Consider the following 15,184-nt stretch of genomic DNA (forward strand, 5'->3'; position numbering starts at 1 on the left):
ACAACATATTCCCCCATTACTTAAATCATAGATTCCTCACTGAATCCAAAATTTCAAGTTAACACAATAGTTCCATATTGTTCAGATTATGAACAATGAACAGTTTAGCAATACAACATAACTGATTCCTAATGTACCCATGGAACAATGCACCACTAATACTAGTTACTTTTAAACTAAGTAACATAATCCTGCAGCCAACGTGGAGGTCGTCTTACACGTGCTGGAACTCTTTCAGGAGCAGTTGAAGAATCTGCAGGAAGAGGAACTTGAATGGGTGAGTTGGACAGTTCATTTTTAACCAACACTCCAGAGGTAGATGAGGAACCTGAATGAAGGGGCAGGGCACCAAGTTCATTTCTATTGAAACATTCTATAGGTGCTAGGGTAGGAGATAAATGAGACGCATGACACTTTTTCCCATCTGACAACTGGTAAGTACATGAACCAATCTGACGAGTAATTTGCAAAGGTTTTGAGAATTTTGGATGCCCTTTTGGAACATGAACTGGACTCTGTATACGCACCCAATCTCCCTGTTTGAAGTTAGGAGTACGAGCTCTTCGTCTGGAGTCTGTATATGCTTTCATTTTCTTTTGTGATAGGGATACTTTCTGACTCACAACACTTTTATCAGTTACAGGAGGAGGAAGGATGTTCAAACAAGTACGCATTTTCCTGCCACAGAATAACTCAAATGGAGATAGTCCAGTAACAGAATGCGGAGTAGCACGGTAAACCTGAAGAAATTGTGTCACTATTGGGTTCCAGACACAATAGCAGACTGAATAAAGCTCTTGAGCACAAGATGAAATCTCTTAATGGCACCATTTGCAGCTGGATGATAGACTGCTGTACATATGCTGAATATCTCTCCTCTTCAGAAACTCAGCAAAATCCTCTGAACGGAATTGACCTCCATTGTCAGACACAAGGTACTGTGGATTTCCAAATTGACCAAAAACTGATGTCAAAAACTTAATAACATTTTGAGTTGTAATCGAAGAAGTAAATGCCACTTCAGGCCACTTACTATGGTAGTCAATCAGAGTTATCATATAACAACAATCCCAAGTAGCAGTTTCAAACGGGCCCACTATGTCAACAGCTACTTTTCCCCATGGGCCAGAGGGATAAAGTGCAGCAGAAACAATAGCGGTTTTGTCAGAAGAGATACAAACTTGACAGTTCTTCACCTTTTCCTCTACCAAAGAATCAATACCTGGCCACCAATAGAGTTCCCGAAGAAGCTGCTTTGTACGCACAATTCCTTAATGGCCATTGTGGGCCAAATTCACCAAGATGTGCCGTAGTGAAACAGGAACAAGAAGACGTGCTCCTCTGAATACATAGTTCTTTTGAATACTCAATTCATCCCTTATTTGGAAATAGGGACGTAGATCTTTATTAACAGCCATTGATGAAGAAGGCCATCCACCATCAATTTGTGCACGTAACAAAGTCAATTATGGACATGATGCAGAGGCAGAAGCAAACTCAGTTGAAGTTATAGCAGACATCTCAGAAGACAAAAATGCAACAAATTCAGGTTCTGCATCAGAAAAATCCTCTTCAGAAGCTTGCAGAGGCAATCGAGACAGACAGTCAGCAGTACAATTTTGAGAACCAGAACGGTAAACTACTTCATAGTTAAAACATAAGAGTCATGCTGCCCAACGTGCAATTCTCATTCCAGCACGATATGTACCTTTGGGAGAAAGCAGCACTGTTAAAGCTTGATGATCAGTACACAAGAAAAATTTCCGACCCCAAAGATAGATTCTCCATTTTTCAACAGCCCAGACACATGCTAAGGCTTCTTTTTCAATTGTTGAATTCTTGCGTTCAGCAGGTGACAAAGTTCTTGAAGCAAATGCAACAATGCGTTCAGTTCTATCTTCATGAATTTGAGCCAGTACAGCACCTAGTCCATAGTTTGATGCATCAGTTGAAACCACAACTGGCAAATTAGGATCAAATAATGCCAAAGCAGAGCTTTGAAGCAGCAACTCTTTCACAGTGTTGAAACTTTTCTGAGCTTCTTCTGACCAACTGAAGTCAACTCTTTTCCTAATACAAGCACGCAATGGCTCCACCACAGTGGCAAAATTTGGAATAAACTTGCTGTACCATGAGATTAATCCAAGAAAGGAACAAAGCTGATGTACATTCGTACACAGATTTTGGCAAAATGGAAACAGAGGACCCAGAATCCACTATCAACTCCACAGGTACAGAAGCAGAAGCAGTTGTGATTGTAGCAGTACGCTTAATCTTATCAGTTAGCACATTTTGCATGTACAAAATTTGAAGTTCTGGCAATTCAATTTCATGTACTGAGCGGGTTTCTTGTGAATGACATACTCTTGAAAAATGTCCAATCTTTTGACAATTATGGCATTTTCCTGAAACAGCAGGGCATCTAGAATCATTTGCAAGATGTTTGGTTGATCCACAACGATAACATGCACAGACTGAAGTAATCTTAGAATCTTTAGAACAAGTATTAAAGGAAACAGAAGGCTTTGTAGATGCAGAGTATTTATACTGACCAACAACTACCATAGACTTATCTTGTATTGCTTGCACAGGCACCAACTTCCGATCTGATATAGTTTTAATTTGTTCACCAGCAGCTTCAATTTGAGTAGCAATTGTGATGGCTTTACTAAGAGTCAAATCAGTTTCAGTAACAGTTTTTCTCTAATACGATGACTGGCCACATTTTCTACTAACTGATCACGTAACATTTCATCAAGATTTGATCCAAACTCACATGTGGCTGCTAAATCTCGGAGTAAGGTTACATATTGTAGGACTGTTTCGCCAGGTACTTGAGCTCGTTTTCTAAAAGCATGCCGTTCTGCAATTACATTCCCTCGAGGAACAAAGCTTGTAAAACCTCAATAGCTTCCTCCATCGTCTCTCCTTGATTTGGCAAAGTATAAAATAATCTCTGTCCTTCTGTGCCCAAACAATGAAGAAATAGAGCTTTCTTTCGTGCAACAGGCCATTCATCTCCAGATGCATTAACGACCAATAAATAATTCCTGAACATCTTTAGCCAAACATCAAAGGATATCGAAGGCTCACCAGTAGTGCTGGGCGGTTTGACCAAAAATGTATATACCGTTTTTTTTTCAAAATTATTCCGGTTTTCCGGTTTATGACGTTTTTTTTTTATGCATAATCAGGTGTACAATGCATTTTCTGCTGGTTGATATTCCAAGACGTGCTTGCGGCTAAGGAGCTGGAGCAAATTGCTCGTGTTTTAGCCCGACAGCACTTGCATAAGATGGATATTATATATGCATAATCTGCCTGCAGTGCATATGCAGTCCGCAGCACGGACTCATTGTGCTTTCACACAGGATGTGTTTGCAGTCCACTACTGATCCGCGTCGGTTTAGTCCACAAACACAACATTTGTTCACTGTTTTGATTTCATATCATGTAAAATATATATATATATATATATATATATATATTTTTTTTTCAGCATCGTAAGTCTTTTATCACAGAACAATCTTTCATATAGACATTAGTTTAAACTCAATTAGTTTAAGATAAATATAAACAACGCATTATTCATGCATTTTACTTCTAGGTTTGTATAATAAGCTGCTCAAGCAAGCGGCAAAACATTTAAACAATAATTAGTCTACTTGTTAAAATATTTAAAATTAAAACACCACAGACAGAAACAGTCTCATGCATTTTGCATTTAAATCTTTATCACAAGCAATCCCACGGGTCTTAATGAACTTTGTTTTTCTGCTTCCATAAAAGTTAACATTGTTTTCCTTGTTTATCTAAAAGTGCTCTTTTTTTGTTTTAAACCTAGCCGAAAACCCATGTGACTGCGTTTCCATGTCAATCCATGTTCATTTTTCCCGCGAACAATGCGCTTTCACTTTAATTCAGCGCCTGTAGCACAGCAAAAATAGACTCAGTACGTTAACAATCGCTGCACTGCTGCAGAGCACCGCTCCTTGAACACCCTAACCGCAACCTCGTGCAGCTGGAATCCGTTAATATGCACAGCAGACGGACTGTGTGAAACAGCCGTTATAACGTAACACCAGAGCACTACTGTGTTTACCCTCACCACGTCTCGCAGTCGGTGCTTAGAAGTGCAACATTGTAAAGGGTCGTCTGAAACAGTGTCCCGTGGCCGCTGCGCAGCAAAACGTTCGTTCCGAATGCTCAGTTATTAAATACATCGGTATGGCAGTATATTAAAAATTAACATCGTAACGAAAATATACACCGGTTTTCGGTATGAACCGGTTTACCGCCCAGCACTATGGTAAATGCACTGCATTTATATAGCGCTTTCAACAGACAACATGGCCATCCAAAGCACTTTACAATTTGCCTCACATTCACCCATTTACACACTAACTGCGGTGTCAGCCATTCAAGGCGCCATCCAGCTCGTCGGGAGCAGCTGGGGTTAGGTGTCTTGCTCAAGGACACCTCGACACTTGGTCAGGTGGAGCCGGGGATTGAACCACCAGCCTTCCGGTTTGTAGACAACCTACATGAACCACTGAGCCACTGCCGCCCCAGCACTACTCACCAGGACATGGCAGAAATGGCGTAGGAAATGAAGCAACTGCAGCCATCTTTCATTCATAAAAATAAAATCCTCATCGCCAATTTTGTAGTGTTTCAAGTCCAGGTAAGCATGAAGAGTCAGATTCCAGAAGTTACATATTCAGATTTATTAGCATCAAAGGCCAAGAGCAAACACAGCCTGCATGCCACATGGTTGCTCACATTGAATTGTTCTTCCACACCTTTTATAGGTACAAACTAGTAACCCATAGTGCCCTCTTCTGGTGAATCAGTAATACAAGAACACAACATGAGGGTGAGTTATTAATAACATAATTATAATTTTGGGTGAACTATCCCTTTAACTCCCTGCAATACAACTCTAATTCATCAATTGCGACATCTAGTGGTCTGTTATTGATACAACCACAACTGCTACAACTGATAACGGAGTGCTCAAGCGGGTACTGCTATTCATGTGACATAATATTTTGTTCAATTGTTTACTTATCAAGCAAGTGTCCGCATGATAAGATGGAAAAGTAACGGAGTGTAGTCTTAAACACCTCGTAGAGGTTTCTTTTCCAAAATAATCTGCTGACTGAACACTATCCGACCCTCACCCTTGCCACGCCCGTCATATTTTCACACACACAAAAAAATAATAATCTAAATATATTTTCTAAAATAAAATCGTACTAACGTTAGGCACGTAACCAATTGTAATAGTAATGATACTAACGTAAAGCGTTTATTCAGCACACACCGGCATCCCGTCCACTATACTACGATTGAACTACATTACCCAGAGATCCAGAGTGCTGACGCACGGAGGCAGACGTAGAAAGAGATCCTATTGGTCGATGCCTTGTATGCGTGCAGTCGTGTGTTGTTGTCAGTGGCGGCAAGATGGCGACTCTCGGAGACGCATCAGCCCCGGGGGTTAATGGGTTAATACAACAGTTCACAGCCATAACTGGTAAATATCGACAAATTGCATTTGCGGGAAATTTTGCACAGGCCAGTAAAACCCGGGGTCTTTAGAAATGCGTTGTGTACGGAAGAGGGCATCATCATTACTGCCCCCTCTGTCATGCAATGGAAAGAGACTAACGAAAGCTTCGACTAGCTGCTCTATGCACTTGCTTAAATATGTATCTACATGCAAAAGAAAAGAAATCCGAACAGAAATAGGGCGAGCTGATATAGACTCATTTCTAAAGTATACTGATGGTCATTTAAAACTCTCTCAGCCTGAACTTTGAGCATATTTCACCATCGCTACATGTGTAACACCTTTAAATTAAAACCTGATTAGTGCTGCTGTAGGATTTTCACTCTGCGATTATTCTTCCCACTGCCACATTTAAAAGCTACAGGTTGATTGTGTGTGTTGGAATGTTTTCAGTCACCGCGAGTGTGTTTGACAACTTCGACAAGTGTGTCTGTGGATATGAGCCACAATCCACAACATGGCGGTTTGTGGAGGCTGAATCTCAATCAGTTATCCGTTTCTCTGTATGCTTCTCACAACTCACATCCAAGTGACAGATATACACACAACTGTAATGTTCTTAACGGACTCCGACTGTTTAGTCTAACTGTTATTGGAAGTGTACGCAAAGGCTGCTTTTGAACACCGCGTGATGCTGTACATCATTTGATAGTTTAGCTTCTGTTGGTCAGAAAATACGAGCCATGTTTCGCAGCTCGCTACTTTTTGGTAAAGGTGAAAGATGCGCTGGTTGTGCGCATGCGCGCTCCGAGGGGCGGGGCTTTTAAGAACCGAAACGAGCGAGACATTCCAGCAGCTCGCGCTGCCTCTGTGCGTCTTCAGCCTAAAGGCCCTGTTATATTTCATATTTTTCCAGAGCATTTTGTTTAAAACAGTTATAAAAGTACAAGGGTTTGAACAAACAATGTATTTGTATAAGTACTGAACATTGTACTTTCTTAGTACTTAACAATCTTTACAGTGGTTTACCACAATTATTTTAAAATACCACAATTATACCTTACATTTGTGTTAAATTCTAAGTTCTATTTGGCTTAACATCTTGAGAATTACAACATAGGTAGATACTACTAAATACATGTATGCATCATTATGCATGATGTAATATATTGCAGAAAACAAATTCAATATTTGTTTGGACCTTAACTCTCTCACTAGATGGATCAAAAAGTACAGAAACGGGAAAGAATAAATACACAGCTTAAGGTAAAATCTGCGAAATATATACATTATTTAGAGTTCAAATATGCCATATTGTAGTGCTGTGAGGCTTTTTTGGTGAAACAGCATTGCATTTATCTGTGTTTAAAACATATTATGTCACCATGTAATCTAAGTAAACCCTTGTTGTTTAGTGTCTGACAATGTAATTTGAAGATAATTGTAACCGCAGTACCAGTAATATGTTTCTAGTTACAGATTCTCCTCTTGAAGTGCATCTGAGGTTGTGTTTATGTTTCTGTGTATGTTTGTTTGCAGGGGCCACAGAGAGTGTAGGGAAGCATATGTTGGAAGCATGTAACAATAACTTAGAGATGGCTGTCACCATGTTTCTGGATGGAGGCAGCATCGCAGAGGAACCCAGCACAAGCGCCAGTTCAGCTGGGACGTCCAGCAGCAGACCCCCCCCTGTAGAGTGAGTGACTTCATATAACACACCAAAGGCTCTTGGTCTGTCTCTCAAGCAGCTCCATTTTTTTTTTGGTGTTTGCATGTTCTCTGTTCTTCTCTCTGGCAGAGATGATGTGCGAGCACCCATTCCTCAGAAGCAAGACATTCTGGTGGAGCCAGAGCCCTTGTTTGGAGGTATTACAGTTCCTGTTTATACATCTTACATTTGTCCTAAACCTGTTTTGTCACCCTAACACCTTTTCATTTATAATTTAGTATCTTGAATCGTATTGCATCGTGAATTAAGTGCACCGTCACATCCCTAATAACCAAAAATCAACACCATCATAAAATGATATTAAAGTCCACATGAAATCAAAATTGACTATATTTACTTTGTTCGCCTAAATTGATCGTTTTGTGCTGAACAATTCATCCATGCGAGTCAATCCACACGAAAACATTTTTTGGCTTCATAATCTTTAATCAAAATCTGAAAATGCCCCTCCCCTCTGCATTGGAGGACCTTCACTGATGACGTAGGCTTGAGGAATTTGGTGTCTGCTTAATCCGTAACCACGCCCCTCCAACTGACAGAAGAATGCATTGACAGCGCGTGAAAGGAGAGATGGCGAGGAGGTGCATTTTTGGTTAAGGAACTCACGGAACACTTTTCCCTGGCAAAAAAAGTGGCGAGTAATCCTCAACAACCGATTGTAAACTTGCGTTTAGATCTGCCTCCATTTTTTGAATTAAACACCTACTTATCTAGATCCAATCAGGTGCTAGTTGGAAAATAAGCCACGCCCACTATTTTCCTCATTTATTATTCCGTTTCTCTCGGAAATACGTCACAACACTGGAGAAAAGTCGTTTGCAACTTCCGTTTCACGGGGACTTTAATAGTTATTATTATGGGACCACCCTGGTCTAAGCTGTTCTGTTTACATAAACTAATAATATCTTTCTTGCACAGTACCAAAGAGGCGTAGACCAGCACGATCAATCTTTGATGGATTTCGGGATTTTCAGACTGAAACCAGTAAGTATGTGTGAGGCATTCTGATGGCACACATGGTCTAGTGCTTCCTCTGAAGCCCTGCTGTTGTGATGTGAATCTGTAGTGCGACAGGAGCAGGAGTTGAGAAACGGAAGTGCAGTGGACAAGAAGCTGAGCACTCTAGCCGATCTGTTCCGTCCCCCCATTGAACTCATGCACAAAGGCAGCTTTGAGACGGTAAGCTCTGTGCCCGCTTTAGTAGACCCATTACTATTACCAGTAATGCATCCAGTGATTCATGTGCTTCAGTCCTCCGTGTCATTAAGTAAAACTTTGTCAGCATAATAATGTGTTTTGTTTCTGGCCAAGAACAAGTCAAGCCCTGCAAACCAGGGAGTATCCGAACGCAGATTCAGGCTGTTGTGAGCCTTAAATAAGGAAAGAACATAAATCAGGAATGTTCTTGGTTCAGACCTTTTGACAGCATCTGTGGTTGATAATAAGAGACAAAATAATTTAAGAACTTTAGCAAAAATACAAGCTTGTTTATGCTTTTAATTAGTTTTAAATTTGGAATATTCCTTTAAGTCAAGCCATCATTTCCCATTATGTGATTGAAAACTTTCTCACAATGTGAATTTTGTCACCTCAGGCGAAAGACTCGGGTCAGCTTGAGAACAAATGGCTGATGATCAATATTCAGAATGTCCAGGATTTTGCCTGTCAGTGTCTAAACCGAGACGTGTGGAGCAATGATGCTGTGAGAAACATCATCAGAGAGCACTTCATATTCTGGCAGGTACATTTACACAGACATTAAAGTCTTCCTTCTCTTTGTCTTCCATGACATTATTTGAATTGTGAGTGTGAGCTTTTGAGTGGTTTAGGTAAGCTGTGTTTGCTTGTAGGTGTACCATGACAGCGAGGAAGGGCAGAGGTACATACAGTTTTACAAGCTTAACAAGTTCCCCTATATTTCTATCTTGGACCCTCGTACAGGTGAGAGAAACAAGGCAGTGACTCATTTATTACGTTTTCTGGAATCATTTCAGATGCCCATGCCAAGTCATGCATAATTACTAATGTGCCTTTTCTACAGTATAATGAGCATATTTCTGATTAAATAAAATTCATATTTTGGGGGCAAAATGCTGCATAAAAGAATACATTCATAACAAGATTTAATGTCAATGCAATTATTATTTTTTTATTTTATTTTATTTATATTATTTTATTATTTTTACAGGGCATTCACATTAAATTCATCCATGTAATTATATGTAATCTTCTTAAAAACAGAAATGAAAAAAAAATATTTAAACTATATGATATCAACATAAATTTTGAGAGTATGGGCACACGCATTTTGAGCTAGGTTTTTTTGTTATTAATTTCATTGATTTCAAAGGAGTTAATTCTGGTGCTTGTCATTCATGTTCTTATAAATTTTGTACAGCAACATATTAGGGTGCTTTCACACTAGCACTTTTGGTGCGCACCCGATTGATGACAGTGTTCAGTTCGTTTGAATGATGTGAACGCTGTCTTCCGTACTCGGATGCGCACCCGCGAACCGTACCTGAGTCCGCTTAAAAACGGTGGTCTGGGGTACGCTTCATGTGAAATCTGGTACGGTTCACTGCTTCTGTGAACACAATCGTACCAAATCGCAGAAGTGAACCACTTTTAATGACAAATTATTTGATGAAAATGTATGTGCGTGTCTTTCACTCACTTTCCTGATGAGCGTGACTGACGCGCTGCAAGCAGAGAGCTGTACATCTCATTTATGTTCGCCTTCAACGATCTTTAGAGCATTTTCAGTACATTCGTAAGACAGACGCAAGTGCCGTTATGTACCGAAGCTTTATAAACAAAACGAACAGTTCAAAAACGTAATACATAAAAGTGCAGAGAGTAATGTTATGCATTTGCCGCCTCCTCCCGCGCTGTCATTACAAAGCAACGGGGTAAACAGCTGCTGGCTTGATGACGCAAGCGGACCGCGGTTTGGACTCAAATATTATAATATGAACACAGTCCAGCGGGGGCAGGGGGAGGGGGGAGCAACCGAACTCGGGTTCGGACCAGGCAAGTGAACCAAGTGTGAAAGCCCCCTTAAAATATAATTTCTCATAAATCTGGATAAAAAAAGTTTTTTTTCTTCGTTACATTAGTTTTGCTGTAGCTTAGGGATGTAATGATTAATTGCGAGCCGGTTAAAAATCGATTCAAATATGCAATGATTCAGTTCGATTGAGATGCTAAACAAATCGCAATTCAGTTAGGCTAATGTTAGGAGTTTATATGAATGTATGTCTGAGGGGAACTTACTGTCCGTAATACTGAAGGTATTTTTTCATTTCATCTTGCCTCTGTATAATGCATAATTTAAAGTTCATAAGTGCAGTGCTGCTTTGTTTACAGTGGAAACCAAGGAAATGCTTTAAGTGCCACCTGCTGGCAGAGAGTGAAACTGCATCTCGTTTAACTGTTTCTGTTTCATTTCATTCAAATTTCAAAATTATACAATCTAATTTAGATTAAAAACAGCTTATGTCGCATATATGCAGCATCTTTGTTTGGATCATGATTAAAATGCAGTGGTTGCCTATGGAAAGAGCACAGACAGAGGCTTATTTTATTTATATGAAGAGATTTATTTTATTTGTGTTAATTATTTGATTTCGGGCTTGTTTTAAAATTTCTATTTAGTTTTGTTATTTACATTATATTTCAGTTCTGTTATTTAGCAGACGATTTTATCCAAAGCGACTTACAAATGAGGACAACAGACAATAAACCAACAAAAGAGCAATAATATGCAAGTGCTATATTAGCATATCATCATAGTGTTATATTTCAGTTTCACAAATAAACATGCAGCATTTTGTCCAAGCAATAATAAAAGCACACATTTCATTCATAATTTGTCGTAATTTCATTTTGTAAAAATATTTAACTAATCATGAATCAAATTGAATCGTGAGTTGAGTGAATCGTTACATCCGTACTATAGTTCCATGTATATTAATCCATAATATAGAATTTATTTTTTAATTAATGAAGTAGTAAGACATAAGTAGTAAATAAAAATCATGGTAGTAATATGATAGCATTAAACTTTGTAATGTTTGCATTTTACTCACTATTAAAGTTGTTCATCAAGTTCAATATGGTTTAATTGAAAATTAAGTTGGTAAATTAAAGAAATATTTTTGTTTTCTCTGACATATACAGGACAAAAGATGGTTGAGTGGAACCAGTTAGATGTGACCTCATTCCTGGATCAGGTCACAGGCTTCCTATCAGAGCATGGGCAGCTGGAAGGGCAGTCCAGTCAACCTCCAGCCAAGCGGGCTCGTTCTGTAAGTGTTCCACTTTATGGTCCTGAAAAAACATTTAATATGTGTTTGTTTCATTCTTTTTATCCATCTATACAGGAGAGTTTGATAGATGCCAGTGAGGACAGTCAGTTAGAGGCTGCTATCCAGGCCTCTCTTCAAGAAACACACTACGAGTCCACGCAGGACAAGGCAGACTCACGCTCGGATGATGATTCAGATGCCGAGCCTTTCTCTGACAGCGAAGGCCTGATCTCAGTGGATGGCTCAGACAACGAGGCCGGTGGAGGGGAGGATTCTTTAGATGGACACGTCTCTGCAGAGGTAGCTCCTCCTACCAGGCTAGACAGCCCAGCTCATCACAGGAAGTCCCCAAATAAAGAGCTGTGCCACAGGAAAGAGGAGAGTAAGAAGAACCACCTAGAGCCGGTTGGGCTCAGTCACAGTCAGACAGGACAAGCTGAGTCCCAACAGATGCTGGGAGAAAACCACAGATCCACGTCACACCAGCCCTCAGAACCAGCCGGCACCAGCACAGCAGATCCAGACGATAACGGTACACGCCATTTCATACGCATGTCAGTTATCTAAAGGGATAGTTCACCACATCAAGATTGCTCACCCTCATGTCATTTCAAACCTGATTGACGTTTTTTTTTACTGCAGATAATCCTCACATAGTTCATAGTGACCTCCTGTCTGTTATAGTCCAAAAAAGCATTCTGAAAGCACCCTAAAGGTAGTCCGTATGACTTGTGGATATATTTAAATTCAAGTGAAGTGAAACAACATCTTTGTGTGAGAACCAGACTGAAATTGAAGTATTCTCTGATAGTCTTCCCCTCCAAATATATGTTAATTTGAGGATCATTGTGTCCAGATGGAGTCTGAACCAAAGCAAACCCATTTGTGAATGAATCGTTCATTTGAGCCAGATAAGAATCTTTGCAAATTCAACGCATTGATTCAGTGATCCAGTCATAAGGAGTTTGTGTGCTGACAGATGGAATGGAAGATTATCAGTTAATAAGCACTTAAATATCAGCCTGTTCCTCACAGAAATCTATCAGATGGCTAAAGAAGACCTGCATGTGGTCTGTTTTTTTTTCTTCTTTGCCATTTTTGGAACTGTCATATGGAAATGAGTTGATCTTCAAACATTGACCTTTTGTGTTCTGCAGAAAAGATAACAATAAACAGGTTTGGAATGAAATGTTACGAGGTAAATAATGTTTTTTTTTGTTGTTGTTGTTGGTGACTGTCCCTTTAAATGATTTGAACATTTATACATGCTAATAATATTCAGTGAGAAATGTGCTAAATGACTCTGTCCACAGGTCCAAAGGCCCGCTTAATGCTGCGATACCCAGATGGCCAGAGAGAACAGATAGCACTGTCTGCTAAAGCTAAACTCATGGTGGGTAGCCATTTTATGATTTGTTGTCTATAGGAGTCATACTTTTTTTTGCCATTACCAACTTTGTCCCTAATGATAATCGCTTAAACTTTTACTACAATAAAGGTTGACAAGATAAACTTCTGTTTTGTCCTTTTAATGACAAGTTTAGTAACTTTTTTTCAAATAACAAAAAGAACAAAAAAGAATAATACAGACCCATTCTAAAAGCAATTACAAAGTAAATATAAAACATGTAAATACTTTTTGTCAATACTTGATTTCTTCTCCATGACAAGTGGATGTCAGAAACAAAGTTGTGCAGCATTGCTTTTGTATATCAGGATATTTCTGCTTTTCCTCGAGTGCCACCTACTGTCAAAAAGCCGGTACATTTTAACTGTTTGACATTTATAAAAATCAAAACAGTTCGGACAAGTTATCTAGAATTATTCATGGTATTACAAAGTGTTCACAATAACAATACTCTGCTTTAAGGCTGTATAATAATGGGAATTTTTATTTTGTGTGTTTTTCTTTTCTTTCTGATTAAAGTTGTTACTTGGAATTTAAAATTCATTTTAAAAATCCAGGTTTGCTGTGTTTTATTGTAGGGCTGCACAACTTAGCTAAAACGTTGTTATTATTCATCAATGTCTTATTAAAAGAATTTAAGATAAATAATAACATTGTGTTCTACAGCTGTAAAATTACAATTCAAATATTTATCTTAATTTCTTCATTTTCAAACATTAAACCATCCAACTGGTTTTTTTTTTGGGGGGGGGGGCACAGGGAGCCATCAAAGCTTCTCTTTTGTTGATAAGTGCTTCTCATAACATAAGAATGGGAAGATAGTTGGTTCATGTTTTGTAAACAAATATACGTTCAAGCCACCCAAACCCAAGCAAATTACGCCATATCATGATTTTCATTTTCTTAATCAATTCTGGATGTTTTTCAGTTGAAGTTAGTTATGGTCTAATTTAAAAAAATAAAAATATAGCTGTGCCCTTCATTTTCTTCCTTTATTCTTATTTTGTAGGCACTGGTGAGACACGTTCAGACTAAGGGATTCCCCAACGAACGCTTCGAACTTGTCACCAACTTCCCCCGCCGAAGACTCGCTCACTTGGACTATGACATCACACTGCAGGACGCAGGACTGTGTCCGCAGGAGACTGTGTTTGTGCAGGAGAGGAATTAGCCCCTCCCCTTGTAGATAAATCACACCCACTCCTGTCCTCTCATTTGTGCCCTAGAAAAGACTGCCCTGTTACCACTTTTTTTTTTATTTTTTACAATAAGTCCCGGATACTCGGATAGTTCATAGGGACCGTCCGCTGAGCTGCGTTTGTCAACGTATTTATTTACAAACAACTCGGCACATGCCATCCTATCTGGGCCTAATTCTTCAAGACAGTACATGTCCATGAGTCACGCTCGTATTGAATGGAAATTAAAAGGGTTTTACAGATGGCCTTCATATAGGGAAAACATTGTGTATCATGTATATGCAAAGTTTCTAAGGATTGAACATCAGTTCCAAAGTGACTACAGCTCCTGTTAATATCATCTCAGCAGGTTGGGATCCTATTGAACATGGGCTTTTGGGAGAGTGTTTATTATTTAGAGGTAAACCCTCACATATCTCCGCTGCAATGTGCAAGGATGGATGAGGTAGAGTGACATTTAGCTATAGTAAGTTTCTATCTCCTTTTTTATATACGGCATCATTTCCACAAAAACTGATTCGCAAATATAATCATTGAAACAAAAGGGACAGCTGGTCTACTTGAGTGTTTCTTCAGTAACCTATTCGATTTCTCCTGTTTGGTGCCGTTTTGAGCAGAATCCTCCAGATAGGAGCTTTCACATCTCTTATGCCACAGTAGAAGGATCTGGTTGTCTTTTTATACATTTAGGGCCACCTTTTATTTTTGCATACAGAATCTTAAGTGATTTAAAGCGACACAGAATCTTAGTTTAGCTTAGTAGTGCTCCAATATTATGAAGAGTATGAGGACAAGAACGTGGTCACTGGGGGCCAGACAAATACTCAAAATAGCTGGAATATTTTTCTCATAGATATCTAAATGTAGATACCACATTAGCAGCTGTTTCAGTGGTTGCTAATAATCGAAGTCATCCACCATATTGTAATGGTAAAACCTAGTTATTCACATGCAAGAATACCTATTTCTGCAATATCTATTGGTTTAGGATCTGATTTTCACAGGATATTTAGTTTATCAGTA

At 39.1% G+C, this 15,184-nt stretch overlaps 1 protein-coding gene across 2 annotated transcripts; it reads left to right on the forward strand.

Moving 5' to 3' along the window:
• The first annotated feature begins 5,381 nt into the window (after nt 1-5,381).
• Nucleotides 5,382-14,709, forward strand: LOC132155098 (UBX domain-containing protein 7-like). 2 transcript variants are annotated; one of them, XM_059563885.1, is made up of 11 exons: nt 5,382-5,539; nt 7,055-7,211; nt 7,314-7,381; nt 8,163-8,228; nt 8,311-8,423; nt 8,839-8,985; nt 9,095-9,185; nt 11,427-11,554; nt 11,630-12,086; nt 12,868-12,947; nt 13,972-14,709. In XM_059563885.1, exons 1-11 carry the CDS (start codon nt 5,470-5,472, stop codon nt 14,131-14,133), a joined length of 1,539 nt encoding a protein of 512 aa, XP_059419868.1. In that variant the 5' UTR covers nt 5,382-5,469; the 3' UTR covers nt 14,134-14,709. The 2 variants fall into 2 exon arrangements, with proteins under 2 accessions (XP_059419868.1, XP_059419869.1); XM_059563886.1 differs by lacking the exon at nt 5,382-5,539 and adding an exon at nt 6,644-6,781.
• Nucleotides 14,710-15,184: the final 475 nt, after the last annotated feature.

This window comes from Carassius carassius, chromosome 12 (assembly GCF_963082965.1).
Source record: "Carassius carassius chromosome 12, fCarCar2.1, whole genome shotgun sequence".
In the NCBI taxonomy this organism is placed as follows: Eukaryota; Metazoa; Chordata; class Actinopteri; order Cypriniformes; family Cyprinidae; genus Carassius; species Carassius carassius.